A 13,357-nucleotide genomic window follows, 5' to 3' on the forward strand; every position below is an offset into this window, starting at 1 on the left:
ATACCAGGACGGACATGAGCTCTGGGTTTAAAACCTGGCTTTCCTCATTAGTTGTAATTATATGTATTACTTAACTTCTCTGTGTCTTGTTTTCTGTGTAAAACTGGGTAACTGACAGTACCTGCCTGCTTCACAGCATTGTTCTGAGTTTTCAATGAAATCGAAAATACTTAGAACAGGACCTAACACATAAAGAACAGAGTGTAGATTTTTAAATCAGTCTGTGACCCCAGTGAAGACAGAACTGGGAAACTCCCCTGTGGTATACTGTTGTAAAAAGCTTAAGAAGTGGTTTTCTGTGATCAAACTGAGAAAGATCAGATAGATACTTGACTCCATGTCACAAGTAATAAGTAATTTAGTTATTTTTTCTTTTGTAAAGATCTATCCATTTATTTGAAAGGCAGAGATATGCACGCGTGCACACACACACACACAGAGAGAGAGAGAGAGAGAGAGAGAGAGAGAGAAAGACAGAGATCTATCCATTGGCCCACTCCCCAAACAGCTGTAACAGCCAGGGCTGGGCTAGGCCGAAGCCAGGAGCTTCTTCCAGCTCTCCAGTGCGTGCATCTTCTACTGCTTTCCCAGGCCATAGCAGAGAGCTGGATTGGAAGAGGAGCAGCCGGGACTAGAACTGGTGCCCATAGGGGATGCTGACAACACAGGCAGATGATTAATCTACTGCACCATAGCGTGGGCCCCCCATAAATATTTTTAAATATATTTTAGGTACTTTAGTTTTAGCTGTAAGACTTTACTTTTTTTAAAAAAGATTTATTTATTTATTTATTTGAAAGAGTTACACAGAGAGAGGAGAGGCAGAGAGAGAGAGAGGTAGAGAGAGGTCTTCCATCCAATGGTTCACTCTCCAATTGGCTGCAACTGCCGGAGCTGTGCCAATCCAAAGCCAGGAGCCTGGAGCCTCCTCTGGGTCTCCCACGTGGGTGTAGGGCCATCTTCCACTGCTTTCCCAGTCCATAGCAGAGAGCCAGATTGGAAGTGGAGTAGCCGAGTCTCGAACCAGCACCCATATGGGATGCCGGCACTGCAGGCCAGGGCGTTAATGCACTGCGCTGCAGTGCCGGCCCCAAGGCTTTCCTTTTTCTTTACTTCCTTGTCCTTTTTCTCTGCTAGTGCTGGTGGGAGCAGTTTGGGCATCCAGGAGGACCGTGCCAGCAGGAAGTCTGCCTGTGATCTCTCCTCCGTGGACGCTACCTCTCAGCATTCCTCAGAAGCCCATTCTGCCGCGTCGTCTCACTCTTCTGCTTCTTCCAAAGGAAAGAGGGGGCGAAAGGGGAAAACAGAATGTAAGTGGACATGATGGCTTTTTCTCTTACTAATGACTTTGTGTTACTGATCTAAAGTTATGGCTTGATTTCTTTATGATAATAATGTAATTAGCTTTCCTATTTATTATAGCAATACCTTTTGATATATAGCTTATAAATCTTTATATTAATGCAAAAAGAGTACATTTGCTATGATAAAAAACTAAGAATTCACAGGGTGGGTGTGTGAGTGGTTAAGATGCTGCTTGGGATGGCCACATCTATATCTGGCCTGTGTTTGAATACCAACTGTAGCTTCTGATTCCAGCTTCCTGCTAATGCACACTTTAGGAAGCATTTAAAAGACAAATGCGGCTGGCACCACTGCTCAATAGGCTAATCCTCCGCCTTGTGGCGCCGGCACACCGGGTTCTAGTCCCGGTCGGGGTGCCAGATTCTGTCCCGGTTGCCCCTCTTCCAGGCCAGCTCTCTGCTGTGGCTAGGGAGTGCAGTGGAGGATGGCCCAAGTCCTTGGGCCCTGCACCCCATGGGAGACCAGGAGAAGCACCTGGCTCCTGCCTTTGGATCAGTGCGGTGCACCAGCCGCAGCGTGCTGGCCACGGCGGCCATTGGAGGGTGAACCAACGGCAAAAAGGAAGACCCTTCTCTCTGTCTCTCTCTCACTGTCCACTCTGCCTGTCAAAAAAAATAAAAGACTAATGCAAATATTACTGATTTGCAACTGGTTTTATTAAACTTAAGCGTGTCGTGCACATCCATGAGCATCAGTAGACTCAGTAACTCAGGTATCTTTAAACTAGAGATAGGAGAAGCTTCATCCCAGGCCGCTATCAGGGAGCCGGATTGGAAGTGCAACAGTGGAGGCTCAGCCTGGTGCCCACGTGAAAACATCACAGACAATGGCCGAACCCCCTGTGCCACAGCACTGGCTCTGCAGCAGCCTCTGAAGTCACATGATGTCCTCTGGCTAGGCGATGATTTTGTTTCCAAATTTGTTTTCTTCTAATTGTAAAGTTAAACCCTTTTCATGGAATTAAAGAGGTGGGAAGCAGGGCTGGGGGGAGAACTGGGTTAATCTAGAAAACCTGATAAAAATGATCACCCTGTGAACTCTCCATTTAAAAATTTTGATTGTGGTAATATATACATAATGTGAAAGTTACCATTTTAACCATTTTCAGGTATTTCCTTCAGTTACAGTCTCATGATTATGTAACCATTACCACTATTCCACCTCCAGACATTGTTTCATCTTCCCATACTGAAACTCTGCACCCATTAAGTAGTGTCCATTCTCCCCTTTTCTCAGCCCCTGATAACAACTGTTCTTCTTGACCCCACATTTCCCTGTTCTGGGTGCCTCGTTTAAGTGTAATCCTATAGTTTTTTTCCTTTTGTGACTGACTTATTTCATGAAGCATAATATGTTCAAGGATAATCCATGTTGAAGCCTGTGTCAAAATGTCCTTCCTGGCCATATGAGTGCTGGTCTGGAGCCCAGCTATTCCATGCCCTTCCAGCTCCCTGCCGATGAGCCTGGGAGAGCAGTGGAAGATGTCCCTGTATACCTGGGCCCCTGCCACCCGTGTGGGAGACCTATATGTAATCCCGACTCCTGGCTTGGCCTGGCCCAGCCCTGGCCATTGCAGCCATTTAGGGAGTGAACCAGCAGATGGAATCTCTTTCTCTCTGTAACTCTGCCTGTCATATTAAATAGAATAAATCTTTTTAAAATAAAAGGTCCTTCCTTTTTAAGGCTGATTAATAAACTGTTATTTGTGTGTCCACTATTTTGTTTATCCAGCCTCCCATCAGTGGACGTTCAGTTCTTGAACGTCATGAAAATTTCAAAATACCCTTGTCCTTTTAAAAGTATTCTGGTCTGTTCTTTTAATTATTCAATAGCATAATTCAATAGAAATCTAAAGATTATATTAGTAACCTCTCAGTAACTAACATTGGGAATCAGCTTCATACTACATTTACTTTTCAGGGTTGAATTCATTCACTGGAAGTGTTCAGAACTCACTTCTTGATGAGGAGAAAGTGCCGTCCGGCTCAGAACGTGGCTCTCATCAAGGCAGGAAATCTGGGACCAGCAGCAAGCTCTCCCTCAAGGACTGTGAGCAGACCGTGGACACGGAGAGCACTTTGGAGGAGCTTTCTGGGCACTCTCTGAGGTAAAGCAATGACCATTTCATACTTCAATCCACATTCGATTGGTGGTATAGAGTCACTGATGGCCAAGGAGTCTGGAAGATTGCCGCTTCGCAGTCTTACTACCGTGCTCCTCTGAACTACTACAGAATTCTTTCCTTTTTAAGTAAACTTTGTAACTTTATGTATAGCCCTGGTCTATGTGTTTTTTAAAATATAGTCATCTCTCCCCTCAACTGTTCAGTGTCTCCTTCAAAATCCTCTGCTCAGGTGCAGCCCGCCTTTCTAACTCGAATGCCGTTGCCTCCATTTCCTTGACTCAGTCTCCTGAGCAAACATCTACCTCGCGCGAGGTGCTCGGGAGATCCCAGTGAGGCTGTAGATCAGCGCTGCGCACCTGCTCTGTTGGAAGTATCTGTGCTAGATTCCACCAGGAAGTAGCTTATTTCTCTGCAGATTGTGTTCTCACTGTATTCTTTTTTCCGCACAACCACTTAGCATCCCTTGGGTCTTGTTTGTCTGCTTAGCATCCCTTGGGTCTTGTTTATTTGTTCTTTTAAGCTTTTCTCTCCTGCTCAAACTACTAGACCACTGAAGCCTATTTTGAAATCTCATCTTTATACTGATCATGGAGCTTGCGTACTCCATGTTTTCTTCTCCTTTTTACTATGATCTGTTTGTAAGCTTATGGCTTACAAGTAACTATCAGGTATTGCTTTCTGTACAGTTCCTAGTAACTTGTCCATGTGACTTTTTGTCTGTGCACTAGTTTTGTCCTTTTGGAAACTGAGGATCTGAGAAAATACAATTTTTTTCTTTTTTAAGTAACTTTTTTTTTAGTATTATTTGATGTACAAATACAGATATCCATTTTAATGCCTTCATGCTACAAATAATACTTCATCCTTAGCACCATCACTGCTATATTTTTATTTATTTATTTAAAAGATTTACTTATTTATTTTAATGATTTATTTATTTTATTTGAGAAGCAGAGTTAGAGAGGGAGAGAGAGAGAGAAAAGTCTTCCAACTGCTGGCTCACTCCCCAAATGGCCACGATGGCCAAAGCTGGGCCAATTGAAGCCAGGTGCCAGGAGCTTCTTCCAGGTCTCCCACATCCTCCACTGCTTTCCCAGGGCATTAGCAGAGAGCTGGATTGGAAGTGGAGCAGCCAGGACTTGAACTGGCACCCATAAGGGAAGCCAGCACTTTAGGCAGAGGCTTAACCTATTGCATCACAGTGCTGGTCCCCATCACTGCTATATTTAAAACTAATTTTGTTTGTGATTCTAGAACTCAGAAAACTCAACCTTCTTTGAAGAGATACCCTGATAATTTATTTGACAAAACCTATCAAGTTAAACATTTTTAAAATAGGATCAGTATCCAGATAAATTTCTTAAATGCTCCACATTGTAGTCTGGCTCACCTTTCCCTACCCATGGAGATCCACAATGGAAAAATAGTTCCAGGCTTCAAAGCCATTTAACCTGTTATTTTGTTAACTTATTTGGCTTTGGACACACCTCTGTCCTTTGTTCCTTCTTCCCCTTTTTCAAATGTATTACAATTGTTGGAAATAAGCTTTTGGACGCGCTAGGTGAGTCTTCTCTGCAAAGCCTGTATCAGTTCCTCTTGTGAACCATAATGGGAGGTGCAGATAGAGTACTTTGTCTGATGTTGTATTGGAATTTCTCAATTGAGATTGATTACAATAATTTTTTATATTCCATAAACAAAATTAGCACTGTTAGAAATACTATATGCCCCCCTTTCCCACAGTTTGTTTTTTTTTTTTTTTTTTTTTTTTTTTTTTTTTTTTTTTTTTTGACAGGCAGAGTGGACAGTGAGAGAGAGAGACAGAGAGAAAGGTCTTCCTTTGCCGTTGGTTCACCCTCCAATGGCCGCCGCGGCTGGCGCGCTGCGGCCGGCGCACCGCGCTGATCCGATGGCAGGAGCCAGGAGCCAGGTGCTTTTCCTGGTCTCCCATGGGGTGCAGGGCCCAAGCACCTGGGCCATCCTCCACTGCACTCCCTGGCCACAGCAGAGAGCTGGCCTGGAAGAGGGGCAACCGGGACAGAATCCGGCGCCCCGACCGGGACTAGAACCCGGTGTGCCGGCGCCGCTAGGCGGAGGATTAGCCTAGTGAGCCGCGGCGCCGGCCCCCTTTCCCACAGTTTTGCTTTCTGCAGTTTCAGTTACCTGTGGTCAAGTGAGGTCCAAAAATATTCAATAGAATGTTCCCCAAATCAACGATTTGTAGGTTTTAAATTGCGTGCCATTCTGAGTGGCATGATAAAATCTCTGCCATCCAGTTCTGACTTCCAGAGGATGTGAGTCATTGGCTTGTGCAGTGTGTCCACACACTGCTTGTCCCTTAGTCACCTACTGGCCATTTCAGCTCTTAGAGCTGTTGTCACTGCATGGAACCACAGTGCGGAGATTCACGTAACTCTTGTTTTACTTCATAATCACCTCAAAGCTCAAGAGTAGTGATACAGGCAGTTTAGATATGCCAAAGAGAAGCCGTGAAGTGCTTCCTTTATGGGAAAAGGCAGAAGTGTGTAATAAGGAAAGAAAAGAAATCAAATGTTGCGTTTGCTAAGGTCTACGATAAGAGTGAACTTTCTGAAGAAGGAGAAGGGGATTCATGCTACTTTCGCTGTCACACCCCCAAGGACAGAAGGGTCAGCCAGAGTGAGTTAATTGCTTAGTGGAGATGAAAAAACAGAAAACTGGGGAAGTAGAAGAAAAGAGGTAGTAGCTCTCAGGTCTGGTTCCAGAAACTGTCCAAGGCACTGAAGTCTCAGAGGGAGTCCTCCATGGATAAGGGAGGACGATGGTGGCATTTCTTTAAAATGTCAGTGGTAACTAAAGATCAAGGTAAACAAGTGAGTGCCTCTCAAGACTGTTTTTTCTCAAATATCTTCATGCTGAGGACAACGAAAAATTTTACCTTTGAAAACTATCTCATAAATTTTATTGGAAGCTAAAAACAGACTTTTTCTTTTAAAGATTTATTTATTTGAAAGGCAGAATTAGAAAGAGAAAGAGGGAGAGACAGAGACAGAGACAGAGAGAGGTCTTCCACCTGCTGGTTCACTCCACAAATGGCCACAATGGCTGGAGCTGGGCTGATCCGAAGCCAGGAGCCAGGAGCTTCTTCCAGGTCTCTTTTGTGGTTACAGGCGCCCAAGCGCTTGGGCCATCTTCCGCTGCTTTCCCAGACACAATAGCAGCGAGTTGGATTTGAAATGGAGCAGCTTGGACTCAAACCAGTGAAAATATGGAATACCAGTGCCCATATGGGACGCAGATGGTGGCTTTACCTGCTGTGCCACAGAGCTAGCCCCAAGGTTTATTTTAGAATAATGGAAATATGTTAACTGCAAATACTTTATAGATTATCTTTGAATAATTAATTCAATAAATAAATATTCAATGCAAGGCTGTATGCTTAATATTATGAAAAATAATACCTTTGATGAATTTTCTGTCACAAAGAGGACCTAGACATGGGCTTTGTATTAAATGTCTTAATTGTGAAAAATCAAACTGTTGAGAGATTACTTAATAGAAAGTTTAGAAAAAAGATATAGTATTAAAAGATAAATAAATGAACTTATTATGTATTTAGAGATCAATAATGTGAAAATAATTTTTCCTTAAGCTTACAGAGGAGGGAATGACAATTTCTGTTATTTCTTAACTTTTAATAGAGTGTTCTTTTTCAGAGGTATTTTAAGACTTTTATAAGATGTCTTTTACATATATGGCTATAATCTTATTGCTTATTGGTCTGACTATTTTAGAAGACTTTTCCTTATACAAGAGTAGTGAGTTGGTCCTGACACGTGTACCTTGGAGGGGAGAGAGTTGAGAGCCAGTTTAGTTAGGATAGTCCCTTTCCATTGTGTCCAGGGCAGGGTTTGTGCATGGCGTAGCCACCGCTGTAAATCCAGACACTAGAGGAGTACTCAGGTCCTCGTTCAGCCAGGCAACTGTCGAATAAACAAATTCCTAGATCATGACTTTTAAAGCCGATATTGATAAGGCGATGTGTGTTTTTCTTGAAAATTCTCTAGCTATTTCTCAAAGTAGTTTTCCTTTCGTGAATGTCTTCTAGTGTCTCATCAGACAGAGGAAGATCTCCGAAAACTCCAACTTCTCCCCTTTCTCCAAGTTCCCAGAAACTGTTTGACCTTCCAGGAACTTCGCTGGAGAGATCTAAATCCTCGGTAGTGATGCCTTCAGCTGCAGCAGGTTTTACGCCTAATGCCGCTTTCATGGATACAAATCTGGCTGCCAGCAAAATAGCCACCGAGACGGCATCAGCACCAGGCGAGTGTAGCTGCGTGCAGTTCCCATCCCAGGAATTCCTTTGCTTTCACCTGAGCCATAGGAAAATGTTTTTTTTTTTTTTAAAGATTTATTTCTTTATTTGAAAGTCATTGTTACACAGACAAAAGAGGCAGAGAGAGAGAGAGATGTCTTCCGTCCGCTGGTTCACTCCGCAGCTGGCCACAATGGCCAGAGCTGCGCCGATCCGAAGCCGGGAGCCAGGAGCCTCCTCTGGGTCCCCCATGTGGGTTCAGGGGCCCAAGAATTCGGGCCATCCTCCACTGCCCTCCCAGGCCATAACAGAGCTGGATCGGAAGTGGAGCAGCCGGGACCTGAACCAGGGCCCACATGGGATGCCAGCACTGCAGGCAGAGGCTTTATCTGCTATGCCACAGCGCCGGCCCCAGGTAATATTATTTCAAGTGAATGTGATTATTCTTTGAAGTATTAAAAACTGTGCAGGAAATTAAATATTGAAAAGTATGAGAGATTAAATAGTGATTTAAAACAGATTAGTTAAAACACTCCTGGAGAATATGTCCCGTATATGCACTCTTAAGTGTTTATAGGTATATATGTATGCATGTATATATATATATACACACACACACACACACACACACATACACACATAAAAGAGGGAAACTATTAAAATACGTCGTTCTAGTAAGTCATTTTCTTTCCTACATAAGAAAGCAACCTCATTTTGGGTCTTCAATGGGAAATACATTTTAGAAGTCTGAGGTGCTGTTTCCTGTGAACTTCTGCACTTGACAGTTGTTATGTCTTTCCAGGTGCTAAGCGCTTTTCCCCTGCTGGCCTCCAGCACCGGATGACAGCAGAGCTCAGTTATCTGAGTGCCCTTGAGGAGTCTGTGCGTCAGCTGTCAGATGTAGAGAGAGTTAGAGGCATTTCACTTGCTCAGCAGGAGAGTGTGTCTCTGGCTCAGGTCATAAAGGTATTTGTGGAGTTTTTTTCTTCTTCTTCTTCAGGTTTATTTATTTATTTGAAAGGCAGAGCAGCAGAGAATTGTCCTCTAGTTCACTCTCCAGATGGCTGCAGCAGTCAGGCTGGGCCAGGTCAAAGCCAGGAGCCCAGAAATCCATCCAGGTCTCCCACATGGGTGGCAGAGGCCCAGGTGCTTGGGCCATTCTCTGATGCTCTCCAGGCACAGTAGCAGGGAGCTGGATGGGAAGCGGAGCAGCCGGGATCTGGCCCAGCACTTCGATGTCAGATGGCAGTGTTGCACACAGCAGTGTCACCTGCTGCACCGCAGTGCTGCCCTGGAGTTTTCTTCTTTAGCTCTCTGTAAATTTTCCTTATCTTTGTTACTTAAACTGGTCTGAATGATGAGTTAAAAAAGTATTTTTAAACTGCCAAACAGAAAAAAATAGTCTACTGTATGAGGGATCTTTAAAAAGTCCATAGAAATGCATCTTATGAAAAAATATGCATGGATTTTTAAACAGTTTTGTCCCAAAATTTATGTTTTTAAAATCAAAATATTTATTTGTTTGAAAGACAGATGGACAGAGACAGAAGCCCCAACTACTGGTTCTTTTCCAAATGCCCCCAACAGCCAGGGCTGGGCTGGAGCCAGATCTCAGAGCTGGGGACATAAACCAAGTCTCCCTCATGAGCGGCTAGAACTCACATCAGGCAATCTGATAAAGGACGCCGGCATCTCAAGGGGTTGCACCAACTGCCCAACTCCAAGCATCATTAATACTCTGTTTCTACAAGCAGTTTGAAGTACCATTGTGTAACACCTGTAAATAACTCCGGGAGAAATAGTGCATAGAGTACTGAAAAGAAGTTGAAGATACAGTGTTTGGCAACAGAGCAATAAACCATTCTCTTTTAAATGTTTTCTGCTTTTAAAAAAAAAATTATTTATTTAAAAGTCAGAGTTACACAGAGAGAGGAGGCGAGAGAGAGGTCTTCCATCCACTGGTTCACTCCCCAATTGGCTGCAACGGCCGGAGCTGGGCCGATTCGAAGCCAGGAGCCAGGAGCTTCTTCTGGGTCTCCCAGATGGGTGCAGGGGCCCAAGGACTTGGGCCATCTTCCACTGCTTTCCCAGGCCACAGCAGAGAGCTGGATCAGAAGTGGAGCAGCCAGGACTTGAACCAGCACCCATATGGGATGCTGGCACTGCAGGCAGCTTTACCAGCTACGCCACAGCACCGGCCCCCTAAGCTTTTTTTTTTTTTTTTTTGACAGGCAGAGTGGACAGTGAGAGAGAGAGACAGAGAGAAGGGTCTTCCTTTGCCGTTGGTTCACCCTCCAATGGCCGCCGCGGCTGGCGCGCTGCGGTCGGTGCACCGCGCTGATCCAAAGGCAGGAGCCAGGTGCTTTTCCTGGTCTCCCATGGGGTGCAGGGCCCAAGCACCTGGGCCATCCTCCACTGCACTCCCTGGCCACAGCAGAGGGCTGGCCTGGAAGAGGGGCAACCGGGACAGAATCCGGCGCCCCGACCGGGACTAGAACCCGGTGTGCCGGCGCCGCTAGGCGGAGGATTAGCCTAGTGAGCCGCGGCGCCGGCCCCCCTAAGCTTTATTTTAATGAAAGTGTGAAATAAATTACTCATACATTCTTACTATTTTCTCTTTTCATTGATAAGTCAGAGGTGATTTTTTAAACTTCTTGTTTGTATCAGAGGAAAAGATAATGAGATCGGTTTCATAAAGCCACAATAATGTGAATTTTTCTTTAGGAAATAAAATTCAAAGATCTAAGCATTGTTCTTCAGTGAGAGTTCTGTGTATCTTTCTAATTTTTCTTTTTAAAAATAATTCAGTTTCATTTTATTTGAGAGGCAGAGTCTGAGAAAGAGCTACCATCCAGTGGTTCACTCCCCAAATGGCCAACAGCCGAGCCTGGCTGTGTGGAACTGGGAGCTGGGCACTTAATCTGATTTCCATGTGGGTGGCAGAGAACTAAGTGCTGAAGCCATTACCTGCTGCCTCCCAGATGTGCCTTAGCAGGAGGCTGGAATCAAGATCCTGGCCAGGACTTGAACTCAGGCGCTGAAGTTAAGTAGTGGCGTAACCAGTGCACTGACACCCCGCTCCACCCTATCCCTGCTGCAGAGTTCATAGATTTTAAGCATGCATTTTTTATGAGTTTTGACCAGTGTACACACTTAGGTAACAACCACCCTAATCAAGATAGAGAACATTTCCCCATCACTCCAGAAAGTTGACTTGTGACCATTTTCAGTTAGTCTTCCTAGGAAATAATTCCTAGCACAGTAGGTTTGGTTTTGTTGTGTAGTGTTTCTTGCCTATTTTAGAATGTCATCTGAAGGGAAGTATACTTTGACCCCTGTTGTGTTTAGCTTATCTTATTCAACATTAATGTAAGATTTATCCATGTTATTGACCAATAGTTTTTTAAAATTTTTCTTTTTTGCCTTGTAATGTTTCATTTCTGTTCTCCTGCTATGTACATTTGGAGTATTTCCATATTTTGCTATTATAAATGTTTCTACTATGCACCTTTTTTATGACTCTTTGTGTACAGCATATGCTTTGATTTTTCTTACATAGCACATAAGAAATAGTTGCTTGGTTCAAGTGTGTTGAGTATTTGAAACTTTGTAAGAATCTTCTGTACTGTTTCCCATAATGATCCTAACATTTTATACTCCTATAGCAACATAGGAGAGTTCCAGTTGTTCTTTTCATTGCTCTCATTTAGTGTCACTGGTTTGTTTTTTTTATTGTAGTAATTCTAGTGAGGTCAGATAGTAACTCATTGTGACTATAATTTGTTTCCCTTAATGATGAGGTTTGTGATCCTTTTTTTTTTTTAGTTTATTGACCATTCTTATTTATGTATATTTTTGTTAATGTCTGTTTAATAATCTATTGCCCATTCACAATTGGATTACCTTTTATAACTATTGAGTTATTGGAATTCTTACTATATACTGGGAACAAATCCTTTTGGGGTTTGCATCCTAGTCCTTGACTTACTTTTTCATTTTTTTAAACTGTGTCCTTGGGGAAATAATTTATTTATTTGAAAGGCAGAGAGACAAAGAGATCTTCCATTCCGTGATTCACTCCCCAAATGCCCACAACAGCCAGAACTGCCCCAGACTGAAGCTAGGAACCAGGAACTTCATCAGGGTGGCAGCGACCTGAGTGCTTGGGTCACCATTTGCGACCTCAGAGATGTATTAGTAGGAGGCTGAGTAGGGACTCTGTCCCAGGCACTCTAATATGGGCTGACGACATCCGAGTGAGTGGTTTAACCTCCTGTATGTACCATGAAGCCCACCCCCTAGACTGTGCCTTCTAAGGAGTAGAATTTTCTAATTTTGATGAAATCTTTTTCTTCTGTGGTAGTGCCTTTTATTTTCTAAGACATCTTTGCCTACCCTAATGTAGTATGATACTCTAACAAAGATATTTTCCTGTGTTTTTTTCCAAAAGCTTTATAGTTTTAGCTTTTATATTTAAGTGTGTGATCCTTCTTCAGTTTGATTTTAGAATTTAGTGTGAGCAGGGGGTCAAACTTTATTGTCCCTAGATGTGGCTATTCAGTTGTTCTAGCCCCGTTTCTGAAAAAGGCTTACATTACCTTAGCGATGCTGTGTCAACGATTGACTGCTTACGGAGATCTGTTTCTGCGCTCCATTCTGTTGGTCTCCTTATCCTCAGTGCCAGCCCATATTGCCCTTAGTACTGTGGTTTTATGGTAAGGCTTGGGATGACAGTGTGATTCCTCAAAATCTGTTTTTCTTCAAGATGATTTTGGCTATCCTAGCTTTTTTTTTTTTTTTTTTTTTTTTTTGACAGGCAGAGTGGACAGTGAGAGAGAGACAGACAGAAAGGTCTTCCTTTGCCATTGGTTCACCCTCCAATGGCCGCTGCGGCCGGCGCACCGCACTGATCCAAAGGCAGGAGCCAGGTGCTTCTCCTGGTCTCCCATGGGGTGCAGGGCCCAAGCACTTGGGCCATCCTCCACTGCACTCCCTGGCCACAGCAGAGGGCTGGCCTGGAAGAAGGGCAACCGGGACAGAATCCGGCGCCCCGACCGGTACTAGAACCCGGTGTGCCAGCGCCGCAGGTGGAGGACTAGCCTAGTGAGCTGCGGCGCCGGCCTATCCTAGCTTTTTATTTTCACAGTCCCACATAATTTTTAGAATTAGTTTGTCAGTTACTACTAAAAAAAAAAAAATAATAACCCGGTGGGATTTTGATTAGAATGGCATTGAATCTATAGATTAGTCTAGGAAGAACTCAGTATCTTAAGAGTATTACATTTTCTTTTTATTTTTTTAAGATTTATTTTATTTATTTAAAAGAGTTACAGAATGAGGTAGAGACAGCGAGAGAGAGGTCTTCCATCTGCTGTTTCACTCTCCAGATGGCCACAATGGCCAGAGCTGCACCGAACTGAAGCCAGGAGCCAGGAGCTTCTTATGGGCCGCCCATGTGGGTGCAGGGTCCCAAGGACTTGGGCCATCTTCTACTGCTTTCCCAGGCCATGGCAGAGAGCTGGATCAGAAGAGGAGCAGCCAAGACTAGAATCAGCACCCATATGGGATGCCAG

At 43.9% G+C, this 13,357-nt stretch overlaps 1 protein-coding gene across 5 annotated transcripts in view; it reads left to right on the forward strand.

Moving 5' to 3' along the window:
• CEP350 (centrosomal protein 350) overlaps positions 1-13,357 on the forward strand; it is a 158,947-nt gene that overhangs the window by 67,031 nt on the left and 78,559 nt on the right. For all 5 annotated transcript variants that reach the window (XM_008263851.4, XM_051858261.2, XM_008263850.4 and 2 more), the window contains 4 exons: positions 1,138-1,310; positions 3,286-3,472; positions 7,578-7,792; positions 8,587-8,750. In XM_008263851.4, coding sequence (XP_008262073.3) covers positions 1,138-1,310; positions 3,286-3,472; positions 7,578-7,792; positions 8,587-8,750 — 739 coding nt within the window. The remainder of the gene's footprint in view (positions 1-1,137; positions 1,311-3,285; positions 3,473-7,577; positions 7,793-8,586; positions 8,751-13,357) is intronic.

The sequence above is a fragment of the Oryctolagus cuniculus genome, chromosome 7 (assembly GCF_964237555.1).
Source record: "Oryctolagus cuniculus chromosome 7, mOryCun1.1, whole genome shotgun sequence".
In the NCBI taxonomy this organism is placed as follows: Eukaryota; Metazoa; Chordata; class Mammalia; order Lagomorpha; family Leporidae; genus Oryctolagus; species Oryctolagus cuniculus.